The sequence below is a fragment of the Abramis brama genome, assembly GCF_963993115.1.
Source record: "Abramis brama genome assembly, chromosome: 25".
Taxonomy (NCBI): domain Eukaryota; kingdom Metazoa; phylum Chordata; class Actinopteri; order Cypriniformes; family Leuciscidae; genus Abramis; species Abramis brama.
The window spans coordinates 19,796,520-19,819,548 of record NC_139987.1 but is presented as its reverse complement, the minus strand read 5'-3'; the positions used below and the strand labels follow the sequence as shown (position 1 = coordinate 19,819,548).

Here is a 23,029-nt window from a genome sequence, read left to right as displayed (position 1 = left end):
GAAACAACAGATTTCTGGGTATATTTATAGAGTTACATGTTAACCATCACCAAGGACTACGAACATCCCACTGAAATATCACTATAAATACTAGATTGCTAGGGAGTGAAAGAACTGAATATTTTTTTACCTTGATTGCAATTTAAGTCACTTTGGATAAAAGCTCTACCAATTACATAAATGCATACATGTTTTACTGTCTATGAGATAAACAAAATTATGAACACTGTTGTATTGTTGCGTTAATTATATATAAAGAGACCGATACTGTATTAAAGTTTTATTTTTCTGCATGTTTTTCAGCGTTTGCTCAGGGTAGCTGTTACGAGCCGTTTGTGAAGTATGGGAATTTCTCCACGAGTGATCCTGCGTTTGGAGTTGGTTCTGTGGCGGAGTTCACCTGTGAGCCGGGTTACACGCTGGAGCAGGGTGCTGTTATTTTGGAATGTGTAAATTATGAAAATCCACAATGGAATGAGACGGAACCCGCATGCCGAGGTGAACAACATGTCTGATTGAACAACAGTCTAATCTTTTAAAGTCCCACTGTAGTCAATAATCTTATCCCTTAAAACTCATCTTTGATCACCAAAATTACATATTTAAATGTTTTTTCCTTGAACAAAAAAAATCTTCATACCGTAAAATAGCTTGAATGTAACTCTACACCATATACATTTAGTATACGCGGTTCTATGTATATGCAAATTAGTCCCGCCTCCACTCACTCACACCAGCTCAGAGATCCACTCGTTGACGTGATTGGTTACAAGGTAGTTTGTGACATCAGAAATACTCAGAACATACTCAGTTGTTCCAAAACTTTACGACTTGCTTTCTTGAGAATGTCCAAGTTGTTTTTTTGTTTTTTTTTTCCTTATGATGAAAGTCAAAGGACTGAAATGTTGTTTGGATCTTCTTTTTTTTTGTGAAGAAGAAAGAAAGTCATACAGGTTTGAAAACATTTCAGAGGCAATGGATGCAGCGTCTGCATTAATGGTACATTTGTTAAAATAAATTATTTGTACTTTTCATTTACAAGTGCAACTTACAAGACTAAGAAATTAGTCAACATAAATTAGATTAGAAAACATAAAATAGCAAAAACACACCCAATGCACATTCTTTATTCATCATTTTGTAGATGTAGAGTTAAAAAATCTTGTTGAATTTTATGTAGAAAAGGTACATCGCCATTTTGCTCCAACCAAAGTGATTTTAACGCAATACTATCTTCCCAGGAGGACTACAATGCATCATTTGTGTTTTACAGCGGTGTGCAGTGGAGAAATAACAGATTCGGCTGGTGTGGTGCTTTCTCCCAACTGGCCTGAAGCGTACGACAAAGGTCAGGACTGTATCTGGGGTCTACATGTGGAAGAGGACAAGAGATTTATGCTGGATGTCCTGGTGTGAGTATCTGAACCTAGGGATAGATGGTTATTTTTTTAGGACTGGCTTTGTGTGTGTGGCTTTTTTCCTCTAATGAGAATGCTTTCACTTCTCTATTAGCATTTGGTACTGTTCACCACCTTCCAATTACAGAGGAACAGTGTGTGTAATGACAGATGATTAATTGATTTAGCACAGACATGGAGGCCACCCACGGACTCATTAACACAGAGCACTAATGGGCCAGCAGCATACAGGTGCCAGGCTGAACACCTGGACAAGGATCAAACCTGCACATGCTACTACAAGACAGTGGAGCTTCTTCAATATCTCAGTGACTGATTATGGGATGTGCACTTTACATCTTTCAAAAGTAGCATAGACAACATCAAGGCAATCATTTTTAATAGAGCTTTAACAGAAAACCACAGATATTGGTGGGTTTTGGGAGTTTGGAGTTGTGTGGGTGGGTGGGTATTAGGATAGCATGGGTTGGTTTTTTGCAAAGTATCGGTAAGTTTGAAGGCTTTAGGATGGATTTGAAGGTTTTAGGATGGAATTGTTTGGGTTTTGGTGTGGTTTAGGGTTGTGTGGGTGAGTATTAGGATGGTATGGGTTAGTATTTTTAAGGTATAGGTAAGTTTGAAGTAATATGGTTGGGTTTTAGGCAGCTCTCGGTTGAGGTTTGTGGTGTATGAGTGGGGGTAGTATGGATTATTTTTAGTGGTGTAGGTAGGTTTGGAGGTATATGGGAAGGTTTTGTTGTGGAATGAAATGGTTTTGGGTGGTATAGAGTGCATTAGTGCCTACCCCCTTTTTCATCTGCACTGGTTCTGGAAGTATTTTTTCATTCATTTTTCCCATAGGGATCTTTGTTAAAGAGTTATAAGCCATGAACCAAGACAATCAGCTACGAAGTTAATCACAACACTACGGATTTTGATTTGAAGCAAGAAAAAGTATTTGAAAATCGGACAAAAATACAAAGGTACAAGGCCGTGTATTTAATGCCTTTTGTGAGGGAAAGAACTAAAATGAAGCATTGCATACAGCATAATCAAATAAAAAACAATGGAGAAGCTAAATAATATAAAAATTATTCATTTACAAATCTTGATTATGTTTATATATACAAACAATATATTGTAAGTTTATTGCAAAATATGCTTGTATATATAAGCATTTAAGTATTTTGAGCATAGGGAGATCGACTTGAATGGGAGTGGGTGGAGCTAACAAGATCTTTTGGCACTTGTTGCTTTTTTTGACTGATTGGTGTAATTTTCTGTACAGCATCATGGGTAATGTAGTTTTTCACCAGGAATTCCACTGTTAAACAAGATTATTTTACAAATAAGATGAAATAATATGGGCAGACGGCTTCAGCAGAAGCAAATACCATCGATTAACAACCTTGTAGCTCGAAGTAGGTCTGTCTTTAAAGGGTTACTGTTCAAAATCAATTTCCCTATGGAGTTTTTACTTCTGAAACCTGACTATTCCACTCTATATAGGTTTGTAGTGAAATGAGTTGGTTTTGTGGAGTTATTGGTGGTTTTTGTGGTGGTACAATTGGGGATTAGGGTTGGTATAAATTGGTTTTTGGTGGTATAGGTAGATTTGGAGTGATATTGGTGGGTTTTGTGGAGTTATTAGGGGTTTTTGTGATGGTACGAGTGGGTATTAGGGTGGTATGAATTGTTATTTGGTGGTATAGGTAGATTTGGAGTGATATTGGTGGGTTTTGTGGAGTTATTGCTTATTTTTGCGGTGGTACAATTGGGGATTAGGGTTGGTATAAATTGGTTTTTGGTGGTATAGGTAGATTTGGAGTGATATTGGTGGGTTGTGTGGAGTTATTGCTTGTTTTTGCGGTGGTACAATTGGGGATTAGGGTTGGTATAAATTGGTTTTTGGTGGTATAGGTAGATTTGGAGTGATATTGGTGGGTTTTGTGGAGTTATTGGTGTTTTTTGCGGTGGTACAATTGGGGATTAGGGTTGGTATAAATTGGTTTTTGGTGGTATAGGTAGATTTGGAGTGATATTGGTGGGTTTTGTGGAGTTATTAGGGGTTTTTGTGATGGTACGAGTGGGTATTAGGGTGGTATGATTTGTTATTTGGTGGTATAGGTAGATTTGGAGTGATATTGGTGGGTTTTGTGGAGTTATTGCTTGTTTTTGCGGTGGTACAATTGGGGATTAGGGTTGGTATAAATTGGTTTTTGGTGGTATAGGTAGATTTGGAGTGATATTGGTGGGTTTTGTGGAGTTATTAGTGGTTTTTGTGATGGTACGAGTGGGTGTTAGGGTGGTATGATTTGGTTTTGGATGGTATAGGAAGGCTTAGAGTGATATACGTAGGTTTTGTGGACTTATTTGTGGCAGTATAGGTAGGTTTGGGATGGCATGGTTAAGTTTTAGGATGTATTGTTATAGAGGAAGTTTATCTGTGATTGGTGGGTTTGGCTTGATCTCAAGAGATTGCTTTGTCAGGATGACAAAAGTGGTTTTGCAGAGGCCCCTGATTTGGAAAGACTGTGGAATTTCAAAACCAACATACTTAATTTTATTTATAATATTAAGAAGAAGTCAAATTAACAAACTTTTCGATTGTTCTGACATTCTCCCCTTTGTACTTCCAAAGAGACCAATGGTCCACCAGTCATCAAGTGTTCCTGAGGCTGAGTGTGACACACTATCTCTGAACCCAGAGACTCTGTGTCCCAACATGCGTCATTAGCTCAGCTTTACTGGTTTCTGCTCAACAGCATCTTCCAAACTTACTCTCTAAACACACACAGACGTGGGTGAAAAGTCTTAACAATGAGCCTGTTTGTTGGAAGAAGGGGACAAAACATCTCAGTCCATCTCAGCTGATCATCAGGATGTGTATATCCTTCTTAATTTATAACTCTGCATTGTACCCCTGGTTTTTCTTGACAGGCTGTGAATATTAACACAACTCATCTGTGACCTTCCCAAACAACAGAACCCGAAGGGCTGACAGCTGTGTGACGGCCCTGAGGGTTCTGCCTCTCTGCTTTCCAACATTACACAAAATAAATCTCATTTCTTTGCGAAATGTCACTTCCCCACTGAAGAGGTAAATGTAGCCTCCCGATAGATGGGGGAATCTAAACATTGGCCTTAATTGCCATTTAGCATGACAGAATGGAAAACATGATTGATTCTCAGCAAGGATACTGTTGTGTAAAAATATGCCTAGGCTGTGTAATTTGTTTTTCCCTTGCATTACTCATGTTAGTTCAGGAATGAAGATGAATTGCAGAATGACGTCAACAAACCATCTGGGGAAAAATGTGTCTGGTCAAGTGACAGCTTCTTATGTTAGGATGGCAGCATTCTTCTTAATTAAAGGGATAGTTCACCAAAAATGAATTTACAGTCCTTTTGCTTTAAACCAGTATGATTTTGTTTTGTGGAATACAAAATAAACAGCAATAGCATGTTTAGCAGTCACTTTAATCACTTTAAACAATCAGATGAAGTTTTGCAACTGTAGTTATTTAACAGATGAAATTATATGATTTTATATTATATTATTTCTATAAAATAATATTAATGAATTATATGTTAATGTAAAATTATGGTGGGAGTTTGTCAAAACAATGAGCTACGAATTATCACAAACAGACCTGTGCTACATTAATGGTGTGCATTCATGTGTGTTGTTTTATTAGTCTTCATCTGGGGAAGAATGACCTGCTGACCTTTTATGATGGTGATGACCTCACAGCCAACATCTTGGGCCAGTACAGTGGTTTCCTCCCTCGATTCAGACTCTACACCTCTATGGCTGACGTGACCATCCAGTTTCAATCTGATCCAGCCTCCAATGTCTACGGATACAACAATGGTTTTGTAGTGCATTTCTTTGGTAAGTGTATATTAGTTGCAGTTACAGTAATGCAAAATTAATATGTCTGTTCATCTAGTGCTTGTATTCTCCTAAATGAATCATGATTGGAAATCATTTTTCTCCTTCTACTTTTCTCCTTCTACTAACCAAATAATAGAAGTGCCACGTAACGACACATGCACAGAGCTGCCAGAAATCCTTAATGGCTGGAAGAGCACATCTCATCCTGACCTGATCCATGGAACCGTTATTACCTACCAGTGTTACCCAGGCTTCCATCTGCAGGGCTCAGAGATCCTGATGTGCCAGTGGGATCTGACATGGAGTGGAGACGTTCCCCTCTGTGAAAAAAGTAAGAGCTAACGTCACACTTAAAGCTCACGCCAGATCATTAGTGCTTAAGTCACTCAGGGAAAACTTAATTATCTTGGTGTTAATGACTGCATAGGTTTAAAGCTAGGTCTGTTGCCACCTGCTGGTGAATTAAGGTTACTACATATAGTAGCTAAACAGTGAGCACCCTATCAGTAGATGCAGTCAGTTAACTGGCAGGTACCTGTGTGGGTTTAGCAATGGTGATTTGTTGTTTGGAGAATATTTGATCATAATCAAATTTCCAAGTAGAAACAGTGAAAAACTGCAATAAGAGAAATTTATATTTTATTATATTTTAAATAATTCCCATTAAAACTTCCTCAATATAATGATGTGCATCACAGTCGAATGGGCCACAACATATGCGCATATCCCTTATTTAAAAAGGATTAATAAAAAAAATATATTTTTTTTTTTAACCACTTAAAGTACTTGTGAGATATAATTTAAAATTATAATTTTATTTATATATATATATATATGTGTGTGTGTGTGTGTGTGTGTGTGTGTGTGTGTGTGTGTATATATATATATATATAATATTTCTGATTAATATTTATTTTTATTTATAATACATTATTATTATTAAATTTCATGCAATAAAAATGGTTTCGCACAAAACATTTCAGTTACAATATACTTCTCTTCTCTAACTAGTTTTCTTATTCGCTTATCTTCATAATTCTTTGTTTGTCTGTTTTGGGGAAATGTTCACACTTTTGTGTTGTGATTTTTCATTTTCTCATATGTGTTTTTATTTGTGATATTTGCCTAGTTATGTCATGTGAGGATCCGGGACTAGTGGACAACAGCCGCAGACTGGTGACCGGCTCTCGTTACGCTGTGGGCTCGTCTGTGGAGTACATCTGCAACAAAGGATACTCACTTTCTGGCCCTGGAGTGCTCACATGCTACAGCAGAGAAACCGCAGACCCAAAGTGGAGTGAAAAACTGCCTAAATGTGTCCGTAAGTATCGGTCAGCAGCATAACAAGAAATGCAACCTAAACTGATCTGTTCCGACTTCAGGTCTTATGCTCTACTGCCATCTAGTGGATTTCAGGACTACTACAATGCATTCCAGCAGACTGATCTGTGTTTTTTTCTTTAGCTGAGAGATATGAACCCTGCAGTAACCCCGGCGCTCCCTCCACGGCCATCCAGAGTTCAGAGAAAGCTTTCTTCCAGGCAGGAGAGACTCTGAGCTTCACCTGTCGTTCAGGTTATGTGCTTCAGGGTGAAGCCACTATCCACTGCACCCCAGGACATCCCTCTCAGTGGAGCGGTGCGCCTCCTATGTGCAGAGGTAGGAACTGCACTCTTAATGTCCTCATCGTGACACACATCTTATATGAGATTGCTTCAAGTGTCTCAGAAGCTGTTTCTGGTGTTTTTCAGATTCTTCGAGAAACATTGAGGAACACAGGCTGAAGGGTAATACTATTTTAGCATTATCAAAACACTTTACAAACACGGCTTAGATTAAGCAAGGATTAGGCTTTAGTTCAATTAGGCATTTAAGTAGCTTTTATGAATGTGCTGTAGAAAAAAAACATTACTGATGTACATCTTGAGACAAAACAATAGCACTGACTATTTTAAGATATATCAGTGCAAGTTGTTTTCAGCTGAACATGACCCTTTAAGCCTTGTCTGTGAAACTGGGGGATTCTTTTTAAAAAATGTTCTGTAAAATGTCCACATTATAGCTGCCGATTCAGAGTTTGATGTGGAGGGCGTCAACATTGCCATCGCAGTTCTGATTCCTGTTGCAGTGGTGCTGATGCTCCTCTTGGTCTTTTTCCTCTGCATTTCAATGTAAGTTCCAAGGGCAGGGAAAATGACATGGTGCTTATTGTTTTGGGGTTTGTTTTTCCACTAATAAAGTTGTGTCTCTGCAGAGCTCAAAGCAAGACCATCCAGCTCCCTGGGCCGTCTTCTCCACCGTACGACAACATGACTGAAGAATCTGCGTTTGACAACCCCGTGTATGAGACGGGAGTAAGTATGGATGCCATGAACCTCAGAGACGTGGGATCTCACAACACCATCGTCCTGTCCTGATCAACCCTGCCATTCCATCATTCCACCTGTCATCTATTACTTTGACCTGATCCGCAGAACAAATAAAAGGAATCTGAACAGATATATGGCTTAACAGCAAACAGAGACATATCATTTTATTTTAAAGGCCAGTATTTATACATGTAGTAGTATCAGTACCATGTAATGGCGCTACTTAAGAACTTAGGACCAGATATATCATAAAACTATCTTCATGATTTAATGAGCTTAATGTTGCATAAACAAAACGTTTCTTGGGGACTCTTAATACATTTTTATTTTTTTTCTAATAACATTTTAACATTTTCAAAGAAGTTCAAAAATGCTGCTGTATATTCATAACATGCACATGAAAGGGTAAGAATAAATGCAGTTCAGTGGAGAAGGAAAGACTCTGGGTCCCTTCACAAACATGAAAACGTTCATTTTAGATGTAAAAAAACATTTAGGCTTGAAGCCATGGGTCATGGGTAGCTAAAACTCAGCAAATGGTGTGTGTGTGTGTGTGTGTGTGTGTGTGTGTGTCAGTTTACACTCTACATGTTCTCTAATTAGACGTTCTGATACTGGTTAATACCTCATATTAACCAAAAATGCATCTCCTAATCATACAGCATCCAGGATTATGTCATTCACTGTTATCTTCTGAATGTGAAAAGTTCAGACCAAATTCCATTTGAATGATTGTGTAATTATAATGTTTAGTTAAATTATATTACCTTTACTTGATTGGATTGTTTCATGACTCTCACGGGACTTATTTTTTTATGTTTTATGTTAACGTCATTCATAATTTTTGTGTTTCATGTTTTCATGTTTCCTTTCATTTGATTCAAATAAGGATACTAATGAAGCTCTTGAATTTGCTAAGTTGTGCATTATTGCATTATACATACATAAACATGTCTGAGTTCAAAAGTGTATGGTCTGTAACATTGTTTTAATAATTTCTTTTCAGCAAGGATTCATTAAATTGATCAGTAAAGACATTTACGTGAAGTTTTCTGTTTTAAATAAATGCTGTTTTTTCACTTTCTATTCATCAAAGAATCCTAAAAAAATGCATAAGGATTTCCAAAAAATATTAAACAGCACAATTGTTTTCAACATTGATAATAATACTGTTACATTGGAATTTTTATATAGTTAAAATGTAAGAAAAATAATAGTAAAACATTCATAATAATAATAAATGTTTCTTGAGCAGCAAATCAGCATATTAGAATGATTTCTGAAGGATCATGTGGATGCTGAAAATTCAGCTTTGCCATTGCAGGAATAAATTATATTTTAAAAAAATATATTCAAACAGAAGAGTTTTTAAAATCATAAACAATATTTCACAATATGGATGTTTTTACTTTAAAAATATAAAAAAATTCTTACTGACCCTAAACTTTTGAACGGTAGTGTAATTAAAGATGTAAGCTATAGGATATATGACTTCCAAAGCTTTGTATTTTTTTATTGAAATGCATTTTATTTGTCTTAAATATAACTTGGATTACCAGTTGTATTTAAGGGGGCTTTGAATAAAGACAATAAGACAAAGAGAAACCACTGTACTGTTCTGAAATCTTATTTGTTTATCTTTTCAGGATGCAAGGCAATACGAGGTGTGTATGTAAAATCCATCTGTCTTTTTTGGCATCTCTCCTCTTTTTCTGCTGGGCTTCTGTAAATGTATTTTTTTTTTTCTCTAAGACTTCTGCCTGCACTATGGTGGACAATAGGGTGTTATTTCTGTAGCACATTAGAGCCTGAGGTTTGTGTTGTACTTTTTTATTTGTCCGGTAAAACATCCCAAGGCTCACAACTTGAGGTTGGACTATTTCAGAGTGCACCAAGAAGGTTTCTGGTTTCACAGTGAGGAACAACAGAGATGGAAACTGCTTTCTCCCACATGCAGCAAACCTATAAGACTGAGAGTGTGAAGGTGGGAGAGTGTCTGAGGGTCTTGAGATCCAGTGGTGCTTCAGTTGCACTAGTGATGGTGATAAAGCCATTTCTCTATGTATAACACACTGTCTCTGCATGGGGGCTTATTTGCAGAACACTTTGTAAATAAACTGTCCAAAACTATAGTATGATGTTGTGTTTATTATGCATTGTGTGTAGCCGTGAAACTTTTATTTGACCAAGACAACAGTTATTTATTTAACAGCATCTATATATACCATAGGATTATAGAATATATATTCTATTATAATATAGCCTACTTTGAATATATATGGATATAAATATGAATATTAACTTATCTAAATATTTCATATATATAGGACATATCTAATACTCACTGATGATTTTATAGCTAGTCATAAAAAATAATAAAAAATGTTTCATCTCTTCCGTTACGCGCATTGGTTCGTGTTACGCCGGCGACGAAACAGTCCAATCAGAGGCCAGAGAATTCCCTCACAATACAAAGAAGCTCGAACACGTAAACAAACCGGATAAAAGCATCTGCTTTCTAGCCCTCACTGGTTGAGGTACTGAACAAGCTCCTCACACCCACACAAAAATAGATATACTGGAGATTCCCACAATGACCCCATCGACGGACAGGCTTTATAAACGGAGGAAAAGAGCAAGATGGCTCCACTGTTGACGGGTAGTGATGCCTGACCGCGAACGAATCATTGTCTTGAACCGGCTCTTTTTAAAGATCCGTTCGAACCGATTCGCAAAGCGTTTGTAAAACACTCGAATGTAAACAACGCACAGTTCACCCCAATGCATGACTTTATTTGTTCTGTTATGAAAGAATAATGGCAGATTTAGTCACCATTCACTTTCATTGTAAAGAAGGAAAATGCAAGTTAATTTGCAAGTCTTTGCCTAACATTCTGGGTGAGAAAATTATTTCAATTTTTATTTGTGGGATGACTATCACTTGTTAGAGAAAACGTTGGTTATAAAATTGTGATGTGTGTGACATGACCATAAACAATGCAATAAGTCATAAACGACAGTATTTAAAATGTTTTATAAAATACTTATTTAAATATTGAATAGTACATAAATATTAAACACGTATTAGATAATAAATATCAGTGATGGCAAACCAGTGAATTGATTCTACTGCACCGGTTCACCAAAATGAACCGATTCTCTAAACGAATTGGATTCCCAACTCAACAAACTGGCCCACGCATGCGCACACAGGTTTGTGCGTCAGTTAGCGCGAGCGTTCCTTCATCACAACAGAGACGCTCTGCCGTTAAGTCGCTCTTTCACCGGGAGAAAAACGTCTGTTTTTCGCCGCTGCCAGTTCCTCGGAGGAGTTGTTCTTCGGGGGGCTTGATGTTTGACGTCTTCGCATCATGGACTTAATGATAATTGCTGTGTCTTTATTATTCCTTCTCATACCGGGCCAGAGTCTCGCACAGCACCGGGGATAGAGGCCTCCGCGCGCCTGCTCGATTAACGGAGAGCCCGCGCGGAGCCATATCAGACACGGGCGGGATTTCTGAGGCGATTTTGATAGAAGTCAGAGGCTACTCAGCTGACAGGAGTCGGGGTGTAGCGGCTAAGGGAGTCAGAAACAGTCCAGGCCTGTGTTGATGTGGGGTAAAATGGAGACCCCGACGATCGTGTACGATCTGGATACCTCCGGCGGGCTGATGGAGGTAAGACAAACACACTCATACACCCGTTTATTCCTCTCGTTACTGCCTGGTTAGTATTCTCAATGTAGCCGCTAATTGCTCACTAATGTCATCCATAGGCTCCCTTCACGTGAACGTACGTGCGCGCGCTCACGGTCACGGCCCAACAATGGTTTGAGCGGCTGATGTGATGTAAGACGCGTGCAGATGTTTCACTAATGAGTTTCTGAACCTCTCTCGCTTTTCTCCTGCAGCAAATCCAGACTCTGCTGGCGCCGCCCAAGTCTGAGGATGGAGAGAAGAGGACCAGGAAACCGGACAGGAGCACCAGGAGAGCCGGCAGGGCCACCAATCACGACACCTGCGACAGCTGCCGGGAAGGAGGGGACCTGCTGTGTTGTGATCACTGCCCCGCTGCCTTCCATCTACAGTGCTGGTGTGTGTGATGCTGGAGCTGGGACAAAATTGGGCCCAGGACCAAGACTGTGATGCTGGTTTAGTTGGAGCGCAGAAATAATTTGTGCTGCATTTTTGCTGCGACAACTAGATGTTCATCAGATTTGGCTGATGTTTCTTCTTACATCTTCAGATGGAACATTATAGAGGCTGTGGTTTAATTATCTGGTGTTTCTTGAGCAGGGATCTGAGAAATAATGATTAAACCACGGGCATCTGAAGGCCACCCACGACCGCGTCTCCATTATGGAGAGATCTGATTGAGATTGAGATGGATTTTCCTTAATCATCTCAGTCAGTTTGTCAGATGTTTGAAGATCTGTGATTGCTCGGCTTTGTTTGCTACAGTCGACATGAAATGAAAATGAAATCTTTCTTTCGAAATGCATGTTTTAGGTCTTCTTGTGATCAATTCGTCTGTGCTTGTTTTTTTTAAATAATTATAAAGGACAAACTTCTCTCTAATGATATCTGCAGGACTTATGCAATCATTTAGTGCGCCTAACCCTGCAAAAAAAAAAGTCACGTTCATCTGCCTCCACTTATGAGTGCAGCACCCAAATCTCAAAATCCAATCATAGAACCAAGTTACCGCCCTACATTTTTTTCTTTTTCGATAATCCATTACATTCACGGTATGGAAGAAAAGATCTGTCGCTATTTCCATTTCATAGCAACTTTAAACTCACTTTGTGCTGCTGTCAGCTTGAAAGAAGGATGTTTGAATTTCGATTTCCCCTCCGTATTTTCTCATTGTTCATTCTTTGTGTTTGGGAGCTGAAATGATTCCATGTGTGTTTGAGGAGAAACACATGCAGCTGGTTCTGTGCGGCCCACGGGCCCCGGGAAATCTGCCACACTGACCTTCGTTTGTGTAGTCTCGAATAGAGTTTCTGGGATTGATCCTCAAAAAGGATCTCTTAATGGGTCTTTAATGTTTTTAGATGAATCAGTCTTGAAGTTATTTGAAAGAACTGTGGCAAATTAGAAAGTTAAAACAGGTTTCTATTGATGTTTTTACCCAGTTGTTGAAGTAATATAGAATCCGTGCTTCATGGCTGATTTCTTTTAAACCATCTGTAGAACAGAAGTGTTTAGTCGTAGTCTGTTTGCATGTGTGCAGTGCATTAGAGAAACAGAAACTCCTTACAGAGTAAGCTATTGATTTAGCATCTGGCTGGGTATATCTCTTGTATTCATGTTTAGCGTAGGCCTTGCTTTAGAAGCTGCTGAAGTTGTAGTATCATGTTTGATTTTGTTTGCTTCATTTGAATGACACACTCAGAGTAGACTGGAGTATAAAGCTGGTCTGCCGTCCTATGATCGTTTATTGTAGTATGAATGGCTGTCCATACTGTAACTGTTTATGTTTGCTCTCTGTTAGATGAAGCCTGTAGTTTCACCTCTTGACTTTGTTTACATTTCCTCAGTAACCCGCCAATGAGCAGAGAAATGCTGCCCCCTGGTGACTGGATGTGTCATCGCTGCAGCGTTCGCAAGAAGGTTGGTGTCCTCATGTTGTGCGAAGTCTTAAATTTGACCCTTTTTTATCTATCCAATTTTTGCATGAGAATAGTTTATAAATTATTGTCAACAATTGTCAATTTGTTATCATTTGAAAGAAAATAAATGAAGACTGACATAAATATTAGTATTTATACTGTTGTACTGTAAAATAATTTTATTATTTTGTAAAATAATTTAAGTATTATTGCAATAGTAATATTTCTTTGATTTTACTTTTACAATTTTAAATAATATAATAGTATTAATAGTATTTATAGCAAATAATATTCAAAAACAAAAATGATAATTAATATTATTATTATTATTATTATTAGGGCTAGTCATATTGAAAATGGAACAAAACTGTTTGTTTGTTTTTGTTTGTTTTTTGTCCTATATTTTACTGTGTATTGTGCCTTGTAGGAAATGCAACATTTTATTTAATTTAATTTAAAAATGTCATTGACCAAGAATGATAGAATGTTAGGCATGTTGGTAGGTATATATATATATATATATTATTTTTTTTCATAATTTATTTTAATTTATTTTTTCAGAAAAGGGAACAGAAGAAGGAGCAAATTAACGGTCTGTTGGAGCGTCAGCTGGTGAAGCAGACGCCATCCCCTGAGCAGGAATGTGGGACATTACGTCTGGATCCCTCCATTGGGTCGGGCGGCACAGGGCTACGGGCCGCCGTTGCTCAGGTACGGCTCTTGGAGGGGCGACCCAACAGCCGACCTGTGACCCCCAACTCCAACACTTCTTCTACTGACACACCCACACCGTCCGAGCAGAATGACATGGAGGAAGACCTCCTGGACGTGGAGGATGAGGCCCAGGGTTCTGAGCCTGAGCTCTTGAATACCACAAACACCCTCAAAAGACCATTTGACCTCCTAATTGCCGCTGCCATGCAGAGGAACCCCACACAGTTCCAGCTTCCAAATGACCTCACCTGCACATCTGCACTTCCAGGTACAGGACCTACAGGATCTAGGGCTGCACGATGTTTCAAAATAAAATCGGTATCGCGATATGGCTTAGTGCGATTGTCAAATCTTGAAGGCTGTGATTTAATTAAATAAATAATGCACTACATGTGTAGTTTATGAGACGGTGTTTAGGCGTTTCAGAACGGCTCGACTCTTTTACTGTCAATCGAGCTGTTCTGAAACACTGATATCATGAGCTGCGTGTGTGTAAACGAACACGGCTCATCGCTTCACTCTGAAACTGGGAGCACATTTTTATTTGCTGGCGACCTATCAAAATAAAAGTCAATGGGTTACTGTTTGAAAATGAAGAAATTAAGATGTAAATATTGATATTATTTATTTTACAGTATAATAGTGTATATATTTCTTAATTTGTTTAATAATTTTTATTTAATAATTTTTTTTTAATAATTATTATTTTATAGTCATATTAATTTGAAAAAAACAGTGAGAATGTGGCCTTTGAAACATTTTTCAACACTAAAAAAATATGGTGTAGGATTTATTTTGAAATCATTTCAGTAGAAAGACTGATAGTGTTTTCTTGCAGATGTACTCCAAAACAAAATCATCCCTCTCATTCTAGAATGATTCATTCTTTCCAAATATACAGTACCTATTTAAGTTATCTGGTGAGTTCCTGAATTAAAAAAAAAAAAAAAACTAGAAAAGTATCATGTCTTTTTATAGTTGATTATAGACAAAACAATGTCAGTTTTTTTCCAATATTGTGCAGCCCTATCCTGATCTCACTGTAAAATTGTATGAACAACAGATTATGTGTGATTCTAAGATGTGATGCATGTATTCTCTTCTTCTCAGGCACCAGCAAAAGACGACGAAAAGACGAGTTATCAGGAAAGAACGTTAAACGGCCACAGCATGAGCTGGACAATCATGGACTGGTTCCACTGCCAGTGAAAGTGTGTTACACATGCAGCAGGTACAAGATCTAGTATTATTATATATTTTGTTTTTATTTTAATTAATAGGACTATTTTTTTTAATATATTTTAAAAAGTTTATTTTTCCTGTGATGGCAAAGCTGAACTGGATGTACTGGATACCACTTTAACATTATTGGCTTGTGTTAATATGGGTGTGGTAATGGGTGTGGGCATATAAGATTGGCTACATTGCTACTTTGTTGCACACTGAAGAAGGCACGCGCCAAAACGCGTCTGTGCAAATAAAAATAAAGTATATTTAAGCATAGTGCGGCCTCTCTCCCATTTCAAAGCTGAAGTTTCAGCCACCCTTGCTCCAGTTGTCAGTGTCACATGATCCTTCAGAAATCATTCTAATTTGATTAACCCTCTGGTCCTCTTTGCATGTCGGTCAAAAATGACGTTTTTTTTTTTTTTTTTTTTTTTTATTTCAATGAAATGAATGTACTATATTTTAGTTCAAAATGTTTTTTATTTAATATTTTGTATTTTTAGGGAATTTTATGATACAAAATTATATTTTCCCTGTATTTATAATCCATTTATTCACTTTTTGAGCATAGACCTGAAAATTGAATTTCCAACTGTAGTAAATCTTGAATGCTTTAGAGCACAGACTTAAGTTTGATCTCTTTTCAAATATGACACTTGGCAGATTATTGCTGAAGTGAAAAAAGTTTTAAAAAAAGGAACGTAAAAAAAGTTACAGAATTTTACAGTTTATTGTTATGAAAAATATATTTTCAAAAACGTGTGAAAATCAAAGCCATAAATGTAAACATATTGTGTTCAAAATTTGAGCCTAATATCTCAAAAAATTTGGCTGCAGTAACAAAAGTTTTCACTACGTGAAATTCGTCTCCCATTCATTTCCTATGCAGGTTTTTGACCGCGAAGAGTACAAGTGTGGCTTTTTTTTAGGACCATTTAACCTGTTCGAATCATGTCCATGATTTTTTTTGTGTGTTCACACAGCAAGTGCCAAAACCTTTACCAAGTTTCGTACCATTCCGATGAGGAAAAAATTTAAAAAATAAAAATAAATGTCAAATTTTTCGTTCAAAAATGACCGAAGAGCAACAGAGGGTTAAATCTGATTTAATGCTCAATAACCCACACTTTTGAGCAGTAGTGTAAATCCCACCTGATCATGTATTGACATTAGAGACATATTAGAAAATCCTTTAATGTTAACATCAAGACAAAAATGACAAGTCAAGTCTTTTATTCCGTCTTTTTCTCACAGGAGCTGCCGAATGGCTCCACTGATCCAGTGTGACTTTTGCCCTCTCTTGTTTCACATGGACTGTTTGGATCCGCCTCTCACTGCCTTCCCTACAGGCAGATGGATGTGTCCCAACCACATCCAGAACCTGGTTGTAAGGAAGCTTGCATAAAACAAAAATCAAGACTTGTTATAGCTTTTAAATTTGGGCATTTCCATATCCTAAATTGAATAAACACCATTACCAACATGCCACTCATTCATTCTCTTTCTTTCCTCACAGCTGAGCCAGAGAACCTTGACCCTCAGCAACCGTTGCCAGTTATTTGACCAGTTTCAGGACCGCATATCCCAGCATGCCATCAAACTTGACTTCCTGCAGAGGATACATCGGCAGCACACCCCTATACGGCGGTCAGCTTATGCTCAAAGCAAAAAGACTCTGAAGGTGATCAGTCTTTAAACTCACTGTATGACACCAGTGAATGACGCTAGAGATGTTGTTGAAACTCATTAGATATCGATTGGTTTTCGCAGGTTCCAGATGCCATAAAGTCACAGTATCAGAACCCGCCCTCTCTGATGGCCCCGGCAGGGATCCGTGAAGGGGAGCTTATCTGCACCGGCCTTACAGAAGCTTATGTCACGCAGCACTTGGCCAGTGAAGATGAACAGTGTCAGGTGTGTATTAGGCGCCCACTGTTTGCTGCTGCTTTTGGATTCAGTATTGTTTCTGAACCAGTGATCTTATTCTGTTTATGCTTTGGTGTAGTGGCTCAAAGACGTCATCTCGCTGCAGTGCAGCATTATGAGGCATTTATGGAACAGACAAACATCTCCTTGGGATTCAGAGCGCACAGAGAAGACTGATCTGAAACTCAGAGATTCCTGCCAGAGTGCCGCCTCACAGGACAGCCAGAGCGTAGCGCCAAAAGTTTCCTGTAGTTCATGTTCTGATGGAATGTGTCAGAACTGTAAGACCACAAATGGCCCCATTGAACGATTGGTTCAGTCCAATGGAACACTGTGTCCTGTTAGAACCCAAGAAAAGACAGCTGACCATGAAACGCCTGGTTTACCCATACCCGCTCCACCCAAACCTACAAACTCTGGTGCCATTATCAAGACAGAGGATGCCAGTTTAAAGCCCTGTAGTGGCACAGAGGTCTCTGCTCCTGCTTGTGTCAAATCTGATCCCAGCACTCCATCATCGGACCATAAAAAAACTCCATTAGCTTCAGACGCAGCAGCAGCAGCAAAACTCTCAGCCTCTACTGTATCTACAGGAGTACATGCTGTTAAACCGCAGAAAATCACCTCAGACACTGCATCAAAAGGTCAGAGATTACATCCTGGTCCTGTGGAAATGTTTTTACTTGTGTAGTTATGTGCTTTATTATTACCTGGCTTGCAACCCTTTAAAATATTGAATGGCTGCGTTCTCTTCTCAGATGGAAAGGTCGGCTTGGACTCTTTGATGGCAGGCAGGGGGGACGTCTTTTCTTGCACAGAACCTAACATGTCAGAGCTGTCCGGTCGAATAAAGGACATCATGCCTGGCAGCGGAGGTGGGTTTGTGTGTTTAAGAGAGGACTGTTGATTCTGAGGAACTTTCAGTTTTGGTCTTTAGGTTAGATTAAGAAGATACTGTAACTTTAAGAATTTGAAACCCCTTACACTTCTAAATTAAGCATTATTATAACAAAACATTGGATTTAACTTCTGATAGACTACATCATGATTTGGGGAAAAATGTAATTGTGAAATTTTTTTCCCTGATAATTTTTTTTAAGGCTCCAGTGCTTGTTTGTAAGCTTATTCAATTTGAAAAAAAAAATTGTTATATCAATATAAAGTATTATTACTACTAAATAGAAATATTAAAGAAAACTGTATTAAAATATTACTGTTTTAGTATTTGTAAAAACACATTGCCACACTTCACTTTGAAACACATAGCACATATATTTAATTAAGTTTATTTAATTTACTTATTTAAATAGTAAACAGTCACTAAACACTAAACTGTGTTGTGATTTCAGTTTTATTTCCATTAATTGTGCAGCTTTCACATCAACAGCAAACAAAAATATGTATTCAGAGAGAAAATGGTCATAGAAAAGAAAAGGACCCAAATTCAAAAGACATGTTGTAATCATTCTGAAATCCTTTTTGTATTGCAGAAGTTGAGCTTGGCTCATTGGACGAGAAGTTTATCAAACTCTTGGCTTGGCAGCGGATTCAGCAGCTCTTTGAGTTAAAGACCTCTCCTGTTCAGAGCAGTTCTCCTTCATCCGTGTCACCCGCTCACAAGAAACACAGTGAAGGTATGAGATTGTATTCGTTATGCTCTTATTGAAGTTTTTGTTAGAGCCCTGCACGGGCCTCAAATCTAGGCCCGAGCCCGGCCCTGGCCCGAGACGCTCAGGCCCTAGCCCGACCCGTGTCCGACAGCTCATCAGAATTATCAGCCCGAGTCCGACCCGAGCCCGTTTTTTTTTACAGCGGCAGACTGCCATTAAAATATGTCCGTTTTGTTAGTTATGTTTCTTTTCTTTTCATTTCTTTATTAAGTTAATTTAGACAAATGTTTGGAGCATTTAAAAAAAAAAAATAATAATTACCAGCAGCAAGCCGAGCCAACAGCGAGTAAAACATGTTTGATCAATTTAGCCTCTCAAATCAACGCTAATACTTTACTTAGCTACAATAAAATCCATAGATATAAAAACACTTCAAGCATATCACACAGACAGTTAGTTTAATGTTTATTTATTAAACCACAGTGAGTACAATTTTTTGAAATACTGAGGCAGGCTCAGGCTGCTCGCAACAGCGCTCGCAAACGAAATGAGCAGCAGCCTACAATCTAAACAAATTAAATTAAATAAATCAAAAACAAACTTGCAGGTTATCTTACCTCAAAAATGCACCACAGAACATGGCCATTCTTTTTTCCAGTAGTTTCCAACAGTTTAACGAAAATAAAGTCCAATCAAACGAAAAACATCAGTAGTTTCCAACAGTGTAAACGAAAACCAAACGAAAAGTTAGAACAGTCTCTTACAGAGCATCGTGTAGAAAAAGAATAGCATCCACAGTGGAAGATTTTAACCCAGTTAACCCTCTTCTATCACTCGCGATTTTTCTCATATTCTCCATTATTTGCACATGAGGTGAATCGTGGGTCGCGCTGACGGGAAACCTTCTGTGTGTGCGTGCGTGCGTGCGACTGTCATGTCAATCATATGTCAGTGTAATTATAAGATTATGAAAGTTATGAGGTTATTAAACGTCTTTCTATGTTTGTTTTTCTATCGTCGACGTCAACTTCTCATATTTTTTTAATTAATGTCTAAAAATATAAAAAGAAGGATATCCCAAAAAAAGCCCGAGGCCCGGCCCGCATGTGAACTATGACGTGAAAATTGGCCCGAAGCCCGGCCCTAGGGGCGTAAAAAAGTCGGGGCCCGTCGGGCTCGGGCTGAAATGCAGGGCTTTAGTTTTTGTTTCCTTTAGATGCGCATGAACTCTTGATGTTTCCGTTCACAGCCCAAAGCAAGGAGGTACAGGCGAGAGCTTCGTTCTGTTCGGTCTCGGGAAAGGGAACAGCTGTCAGTATGTGCTACAGGAGTCTGTACATCGGGACAGGTGATTATCATCCTGTGACTGCAGGAAATACATCATCCTACAGTGTTCCGTACAACTGTCTTTTCTCATTGCAGGTGCTGATATGGATGTGTGCCTTACAAACTATGGGCATTGTAACTACGTTTCAGGGAAACATGCCTGTATATTTTATGATGAGGTATGCTATTTTAAACAATTAACATAAGGACAAAGGTTTCATCTCTTGATTGATTAAATTTGTTCTCTCCTCCTCCAGAATACAAAGCAGTATGAACTGCTGAACTACAGCGAACATGGGACAACCGTTGACAACGTATTATATTCCTGTGACTTCTCTGAGAAGACGAGCCAGAGCCCATCCAGCAACCTGCTCACCAAAGTGCAGAACATTATCCGTGAGTTATTTCTTCCAGTCACGAGGAAACTGAAGTAATGACAGGTCTTTTCTTCCCTATTTTGATGGACATCCGAGTGAAACAAACTATTGGAAAAGAAAAAAATGTCGGACGGGGACTTAATTCTCGGCTGAATGCGAGCTTGGTTTAGAGAACTGATTAGAGAAGTCTGGCATTTCACCAGAAAAAATGAAAAAATGCCTTAAAGGCACAATATGTAACTTTTTTGCTTTAAAAATAGCAAAAATCACTATATCTATGTTATATATATTTTTTAGTTGTGTACTTACATTATCCCGACTGTTTCCAACAACTTTTAAACCAGGAGAAATTTGTAATTTAATTCGAGAAACGTCCCGTTTCTTTATTTCCGTTGTGTCGCCGCCAATGCCGTCATATCCGCGTTGTCCCTGGTTTCCGCTCGTGCTGCCATGGCAACCAGAGCTATGAACCAGAGCCGTCTGATAGTAACCAAAGCGACTGACGCGGACAACTTTGTAGTTCGCAATGTCTATTTGCACGCTGTTGTTGTTTCGTTCAAACATTATGGACCATGACAAGCAGACTTTGGATAAAAAAGGAGAAATAAAACGAGAATCAATATCAGCGCGGTGTTTACGAGATGCCTAGAGCTCCCATAGACAGTATATAAACGAGAGCTCCACGTCCGAGACTTCGACCGCTCCTACATGTACTTTATTAAACAGGTGAGCACATTTACATAAAACTAATCAATGTTTTATAGTTCAACAATGATAAAATGTCAGAATATGATCTGTATGTTATGCTAATGTTGATCTAGCTTACTGCTAGTCTCATACAGACAGACTAACACATACATTTCAACACATTCAAATGCAGTTTAGTGTGATAGTGTAATGTTAGACCAAGTGAAACAGCGCTGCGTTACCTCACAAGTTTAATTTGTCTAATAAACTGACCTGTGAGTAGTAATTCTGCGTGTAGTTCGGTAGAATGAAATGTCCATATTCCTTTTATATCCGCGGGACTCGCGTCGCGTTTGGAGCTGATAGCTGTCTCTTAGCAATCCCGAACTGCTTCATATCACAGTCATGATAACATCGATGTATTCAGTCATCCATAAATATTATTAGATCGGTCGGCTTGACGTTGATGACAAGATCCATAATTCTTAGCAAATGTTGCGTCATCAATCTACGCCTTTGTTATTGTAAATAGGTTAGCGACCCCTCGTGGCGAAAAATGCCATACTGTGCCTTTAAGAAAATAAATTAGTGGATTTGTATTTCATGCCAACTTAAAAAAAAAAAAAAAATGTAGTAAGCATCAGTATTAACTCAAGTGTGTTTGCAGGACGCTGCAGGAAAAAGGAGCAGGAGTCGTCCACAATGGCCGTGGCTTCTACAGCCGAGGGCAGAGTTATGAGCTGCCAGTCCCACGATACTCCCATCACTCCCTGTAACTGTAAAAACAGCGGCTCCAGTTTGATCGGAGGCAATGGTGCGGGATGGGAAGGCACTGCACTCCTCCATCACGGAAGCCATGTCAAACTGGGCTGCCTGCAGTTTATATTTAGCATCACAGAGTTCGCCAACAAGCCGCTTAAAGATGAGCTCACCACCTGCAGCCTCACTCCCACACCTGGCCAACAGGGGGAGCACCTGAGCAAGGCCACGCCTCCTTCGCTCCAACACAACCTTGTCACGTAACCCTCAAGCACAGACCTGTACAGTTTGAACGGTTTCCTAATTATTTAATTGTTTATACAATTGCATGAGGTGAGTTTTTTTTCTAATTTCTTCAAGACTCTTTAGGCAGATTGCACATTTTGTGTCTCAATGCAAGACTTGCATTTTTAAAGGGAAACTTTGATCATCCTCAAAGCTCTAAGAACCAATGAGCAGTTTTCACGTGTAAAGAAATCAAAAACATGTTCTATTTTGTGCCAGTAACAATACTTTTTATACAAACATGCATTTTCTTTTATTTCCCATAAAAACGGATGCTTTTATTTATGTATGTCCTCTGGAGCGCAGTCAGACCTGTGTTCCTTTAGCCCGACACGTGTAGAGAGACTCATGTACATATGTGTATGTATTCATGTGAATAACCAGAGAGATCCACACGATTCAGTGTGCAAAAGTGCTCCAGTTTGTATTATTTCGGTCGTGCACCATTTCGTTGCTGTTGAGTCCTTTATGTGTCTGTTTCATGCGTTCTGTAATTAGTTTTCACCAGGTTTCTTGTGTCAAACTATGTAAATACAAAGCAGATTTTAAATAACATGCTTTAGAAATCCACCAGCTTGTGTTCATGTGTCATGCTTACTAATTCATTCACTCTTCTGTAAGATTAGTAGTTTTCTAAAGTTAGCATTACTATTGCTTATTTAGACTAAAGGGTTTTTGAAAAATCTCCAATGCAAAGTATTTAGACTAAAGGGTTTTGAAAAATCTCCAATGCAAAGTATTTAGACTAAAGGGTTTTGAAAAATCTCCAATGCAAAGTATTTAGACTAAAGGGTTTTGAAAAATATCCAATGCAAAGTATTGAAGTGCCTAACCTGTATG

The 23,029-nt window shown here is 38.5% G+C and overlaps 2 protein-coding genes across 3 annotated transcripts in view; both read left to right on the top strand.

Moving 5' to 3' along the window:
- sez6a (seizure related 6 homolog a) overlaps window positions 1-9,796 on the top strand; it is a 44,194-nt gene extending 34,398 nt beyond the window's left edge. The window contains exons 8-17 of one of the 2 annotated variants that reach the window (XM_084105333.1): window positions 304-498; window positions 1,274-1,412; window positions 5,096-5,292; window positions 5,432-5,626; window positions 6,425-6,616; window positions 6,760-6,954; window positions 7,047-7,082; window positions 7,358-7,466; window positions 7,550-7,649; window positions 9,311-9,796. In XM_084105333.1, coding sequence (XP_083961459.1) covers window positions 304-498; window positions 1,274-1,412; window positions 5,096-5,292; window positions 5,432-5,626; window positions 6,425-6,616; window positions 6,760-6,954; window positions 7,047-7,082; window positions 7,358-7,466; window positions 7,550-7,649; window positions 9,311-9,340 — 1,388 coding nt within the window. In that variant the 3' untranslated portion in view covers window positions 9,341-9,796. Of the gene's footprint in view, window positions 1-303; window positions 499-1,273; window positions 1,413-5,095; window positions 5,293-5,431; window positions 5,627-6,424; window positions 6,617-6,759; window positions 6,955-7,046; window positions 7,083-7,357; window positions 7,467-7,549; window positions 9,270-9,310 lie in introns of those variants that run through there. The other variant, XM_084105332.1, reaches the window with a different exon arrangement.
- A 1,075-nt stretch (window positions 9,797-10,871) lies between these two features.
- Window positions 10,872-22,759, top strand: phf12a (PHD finger protein 12a). The gene is made up of 15 exons (XM_084103714.1): window positions 10,872-11,341; window positions 11,575-11,756; window positions 13,207-13,279; window positions 13,840-14,260; window positions 15,103-15,223; window positions 16,474-16,606; window positions 16,736-16,900; window positions 16,990-17,133; window positions 17,225-17,789; window positions 17,904-18,020; window positions 18,636-18,779; window positions 20,005-20,103; window positions 20,178-20,260; window positions 20,339-20,477; window positions 21,813-22,759. The coding sequence occupies exons 1-15, from the start codon at window positions 11,276-11,278 to the stop codon at window positions 22,166-22,168; spliced, it is 2,808 nt and encodes a 935-aa protein (XP_083959840.1). The 5' UTR covers window positions 10,872-11,275; the 3' UTR covers window positions 22,169-22,759.
- The last annotated feature ends 270 nt before the right edge of the window (window positions 22,760-23,029 follow it).